We start from the raw sequence: 4878 nt of genomic DNA, 5'->3' as shown, positions 1-4878 counted from the left end.
TTCTCGGGCCCCTCCCTGCTCTGACATCCCCTGTTCTAAGCTCCCTTGTAGCTGAAGACCTTTACCTAATCAAGTCCTATGCTGGCAATGCTCATTATCAAACCTCTCCCTCACCCCGAGTTCGTCCCCCTTGGGTCATTGAAGGTGACAGGGATCACTTGAACCGACTTGGGATGGCTCCTTGCTGTCCTGGGCTGAGTCTCCTTTCAAAGTTTCTTGCTGCTTCAGCATCTTGGGACTTAAAACTGGCAGGGCTGGAGCCGCCCATCCACCCAATGCCCACATTTCAGAGGAGGAAGCAGGCCCAGAGGGGCCACTGCTCTTAGAGCCAAGGTGCGCCTGGCTCTCCCCCGCCCCTCAGCCGCCTCCTAGGTATTCAGGTCCCTAGGGCTGGCAGTTTCTCTGCTTGATCCAGATTCCTATTTTTCTGAGGGGACAGTCCCTGCTTGGAGAATCTTTGATGCCTGCAGTCAAAGGCCCTGGGCTCCAGTCCGGGCTCTGACATTGGTCACCATGTGACCCCACTTGGCTGTCCTCTGGGGCTACTGAGGCTGAACTTTCTGAGGGATTTGGGATCTCGCTGGGGAGATTGTGGGATCTAGAGCCAGAAGAGACTTCAGCAGCCATCCAACCCAGTCCCCTCATGTTATAGAGGGGAAACTGAGGCCTGGGAAGGTGAGATGTCTTGTCTGAGGTCACGCAGGCCAGACTGGAACCTGGGCTTCTGAGCAGTGCGTTTCCCTGCACTGTGGGGCTCCCTCTGCTTGGGGCTGTCAAAGACGCCAGAGAGGGGCCATTCCCTGAGAAGTTCACTCTGGACCCTGCTTACTCTGCACTTCCTTCTTCCCCACCCTAGACATCAATGAATGTTTAAGCATCAACGCTCCGTGTCCAATTGGGCAGACGTGCATCAACACCGAGGGCTCCTACACCTGCCAGAAAAATGTGCCCAACTGTGGCCGCGGCTATCACCTCAATGAGGAAGGGACCAGATGTGTAGGTGGGTATATGGCTGCCGTGGTCCATGGCTTGGTCTCCCCAGGGCCAGTCACCCCTTGGAAGGGGAGAGATTTCCGCTAGCTTTGAGGAAAACCACATTCCAAAAAGCCTTCCTTCCATCCCTCCCCCCTTTTCTTCTTCCCTTCTCCCTTCCCCTTCCCCCTTTTCTTCTTCCCTTTCCCCCTTCTCTTCTTCCTTTCCCCCTTCTCTTTTCCCTTCCTTTCCCCCTTCCCTTTTTCCCTTCTCTTCCCCTTCTCTTTTTCCCTTCCCTTCCCTTTCCCCCTTCTCTTTTTCCCTTCTCCCTTCCCTTTTTCCCTTCCCTTTCCCCTTTTCTTCTTCCCTTCCCCCTCCCTCCCCCTCCCGTTCCCCTCTTCTTCCCGCTTCCCCCTCCCCTCCTTAAGAGCCCGACAGCACCATCGGATTTTGCAGTGCCACCTTCTTGCCCCTCCAGATGTGGACGAGTGTTCCCCTCCTGCCGAGCCCTGTGGAGCCGGACATCTCTGCATAAACACTCCGGGTAGTTTCCGCTGTGACTGCAAGGCCGGTTACTATTTTGATGGAATCAGCAGGACATGTGCAGGTTTGTGCTCAGCTGGCCTCCAGCTGGCCTTGGCCATGCCCACAATGCCTTGGGCCTGGCAGTAAAGGGCTGCTGTTTGTGACTGCCTGGGGACAGGCTGAAGGCAGAGGGCCCCTGAGACCTGGGGGTGCAGAGGGGAGACAGTATAACCCTGAAGCGGGACGGTCTTTGTCCAGATTTTCGCCTGAGCTGTGTGACCTTGTGCAAGACCCTTGATTTCCCTGAGACTCAGTTTACCATCTATGCAATGGGTACAACAAACACGGGCCCATCGCCATTTTCACAGAGCTGTGAAGGGAAGATTGTCAGGCCCTCTGGGACCCAGGGATGCTGAGGAAACGATGTGGCCGACTCCAGATGCCGGACTCACCGGCTCTTCCTTCCCCGGCTCAGTGCCTGTTGTCTCTCCTGCTAGGATGGCAAGCTCCCTGAGACCAGAGCTGGTTTTCATGCTCTGTTTCCTGAGCACTTAGCTTAGCACAGGGCCGGGCACACATTGGCCAGTGATTCACACTGATTTGTGAAGCACCTACCGTGCTCCAGACGCCGCCCTCCCAGCTCTGACGTTCTGTGGGGGGCATGTCCACTGTGCCACTTGCCTGGGCCTCAGTCTCCTTATCAAACATGACATGCCTTCAATTCACTTTCCACCTCTGGGCCTCAGTTTTCCTCAGCTGTAAAATAGCACCATAACATAATATGTCTGGACCTGGAGGGGACTTCAGAGATTCTCAGATGTCCACTTACCTTGTACAGACAGGGAAATGGAACCCAAGGAGACCAAAATGACCTCCGAGGGCCTTCTGGCTCAAACATCTGTGACCTTGGCCAAGGTCAAACACCTTGGCCAAGGCAGCGTGGCTGGTTAGGAGAGAAGCCATTTGTACACCACGCAGAAGGCGGCCCCTTGGCTTCCCTTGGAGGACAGCCCGAGCTGCTTCTGGGTTTAATCTCAACTCGAATTCTTGTAGTGTTTCTTACCCCAAGTGCTAGGCTGGTAGAGTCAGGCAGCATTTGCCAGATGAGGAGCCCGAGGTCCAGAGCTCTGGCATCCCCAGCACCGGAAGCCTCAGGTGGGGACTGGAGGCCTTGTCCTTATTGAGGGAGGGATCGATGCTCAGGTGGGGGGTGGACTGCATAGCCACGGGAGGACCCATGTGGTATTGAGACCCTGATTCACAGACTCCAGGCTGGAACAGGGTGTCCCAACTCCGAGCCCATGGCACCTGGGATGGTGACAGGAGCTGTCAGCCCCTCTTCCTGTCCCTTCTTTCAGATATCAATGAATGCAGACGCTATCCGGGACGTCTCTGTGGCCACAAGTGTGAAAACACCCCTGGTTCCTACCACTGCAGCTGCACGGTGGGCTTCAAGCTTTCTTCCGACGGGAGATCATGTGAAGGTGAGGGGGAGGACCCGACCACGTCCACTGCCCCACCTGGGTCATGCTCCCAGGCACGAACCAAGAGACCTCTCCCTCCCAGGGACCCTCTCTAGCAGGTGACAGAAAACGCATGGGAGACAGAGGCGTGGCTGTGGGTCTTGGCAAGACCCTCGGCTTCCCCTCTGGCAGGGCAGGCCTCGGTTTCCTCCTCTGAAAACTGAGAGGGTTAGGCCAGATAATCCCTGAGGTGCCTCCCTGCTCTGCACCCCCTGTTCCATCCCCTCAGTCTTGACATTCATGTTCTAGGATGGCTCCTCCCAGCTCTGACACTCTGTGTTCTAAGCTCTGTCCCAGGTCATCTCACTTTCTAGCGTGTGGATTACCCCACAGGACATTTGTCTAAGTGCTTGACCCGCCCCACCCCTTACCCTACAGCCTCAAGGGCCACTTTCTCTTCCAGACCTGAATGAATGCAGCAGCAGCCCCTGTAGCCAAGAGTGCGCCAATGTGTACGGCTCCTACCAGTGTTACTGCCGCCGGGGCTACCAGCTCAGTGACGTGGATGGAATCACGTGTGAAGGTAGGCAGCTGCCTGGGCTGTGGGGGCTGCCCAAAGGGCAGTGGGAAGGGTCTGCTGGACATCCGCTGGGAAATACTTCCATCCATGTCCTCATCCATTCCACCAACCCACTGATTATTAGTCAGGAGGTGATGGGCCCATGTGTGTCGAGGGTGCAGACCAGATGGGCCCGCCTTCCTGAAGGCTTCAGTTGTGGACCCTGACCGTGGCATACGTGGCAGGCTGTGGGACACATGTCTGAGGGAGGGTCCAGGCTGAAGCTGGGGTGGCCTTTTGGTGACTTGGGGAAGTGGCATCTTGGTGGCCTTCCTTTGGCTGCAAGGGGACTTAGCTGTCCCTTAATCCCTGCCCCGAGCACGGATCCTCCCTCAGCACTCCAGACCAGGGCCTCACCCTCTGTTGCGGGGGTGGGGTGGGGGCAGGGGAGCATGGCATTCTTTTATTTTTAATAAGTTTGGTTTGATCACCTTTCGTTCTTATGTCACGTGTGTTCCCCACTGTTCCCCTCCCTTCTTCCATCCCTTATGATGGTGAAGTCCAGAGAGCTCAGCGTCACTTGCAGTGACCTCTGGGAAGTTTTTCTTTATATTGAAAGGAAATCTACTTCCCTGGACCCTCTACTGCAGAGCAGGTTGGGGAAGGGGAAGCATCACTGGCACTAGCGCCAAAGACCTGGGTTCAGATCCTGCCCCTGGTACTCGGCCCTGGCAAGCTGCATCAGTTCTCTCCTCTGTAAAGTGGAAATGATAATGGCAATGACGAGGAAGCCTCTGCTTCTGACAAAGAGATGATGGCGGCCTTCTCCTTGGCAGATATCGATGAATGCGCCCTGCCCACGGGAGGACACATATGCTCCTACCGCTGCATCAACGTGCCCGGCAGCTTCCAATGCCACTGCCCATCCACAGGCTACAGGCTGGCCGCCAACGGGAGGAGCTGTCAAGGTACGTCCAGGAGGCTCGGCAAGGGGCCGGGAGGACGACCACGGAACGTGGACCCGTGGACCCTGACCCTCTGGCCCCTCTCTTCTTCCTGTCCCTTGGCGCCTCATGCCCATCCTCCACCTCTCCTCCTCCTTCCTCTCTCCTCCTCCTCCTCCTTCCTCTCTCCTCCTTTCCTCTTCCCCCTCCTCCTCCTTCCTCTCTCCTCCTCCTCCCTCCTCTCTCCTCCTCCTCCCTCTCTCCTCCTCCTTCTTCCTCTCTCCTCCTTTCCTCTTCCCCTTCCTCCTCCTTCCTCTCTCCTCCTCCTCCCTCTCTCCTCCTCCCTCCTCTCTCCTCCTCCTTCCCCTTCCTCCTCCTTCCTCTCTCCTCCTCCTCCCTCTCTCCTCCTCCCTCC

At 56.7% G+C, this 4878-nt stretch overlaps 1 protein-coding gene across 2 annotated transcripts in view; it reads left to right on the top strand.

The window, feature by feature from the left end:
• The window catches only part of FBLN1 (fibulin 1), a 69521-nt gene that overhangs the window by 31905 nt on the left and 32738 nt on the right, over window positions 1–4878 (top strand). For both annotated transcript variants that reach the window (XM_069102252.1, XM_069102253.1), the window contains exons 9-13: window positions 857–1000; window positions 1451–1579; window positions 2856–2981; window positions 3424–3543; window positions 4356–4487. In XM_069102252.1, the coding sequence (XP_068958353.1) occupies window positions 857–1000; window positions 1451–1579; window positions 2856–2981; window positions 3424–3543; window positions 4356–4487 (651 nt within the window). The remainder of the gene's footprint in view (window positions 1–856; window positions 1001–1450; window positions 1580–2855; window positions 2982–3423; window positions 3544–4355; window positions 4488–4878) is intronic.

The sequence above is a fragment of the Petaurus breviceps genome, unplaced genomic scaffold, assembly GCF_028583685.1.
Source record: "Petaurus breviceps papuanus isolate PSGF00001 unplaced genomic scaffold, PetGlider_PUasm1.0 547, whole genome shotgun sequence".
Lineage (NCBI taxonomy): Eukaryota > Metazoa > Chordata > Mammalia > Diprotodontia > Petauridae > Petaurus > Petaurus breviceps.
Note: the sequence above shows the minus strand (reverse complement) of the source record. Positions and strands in the feature narration are given on the sequence as shown.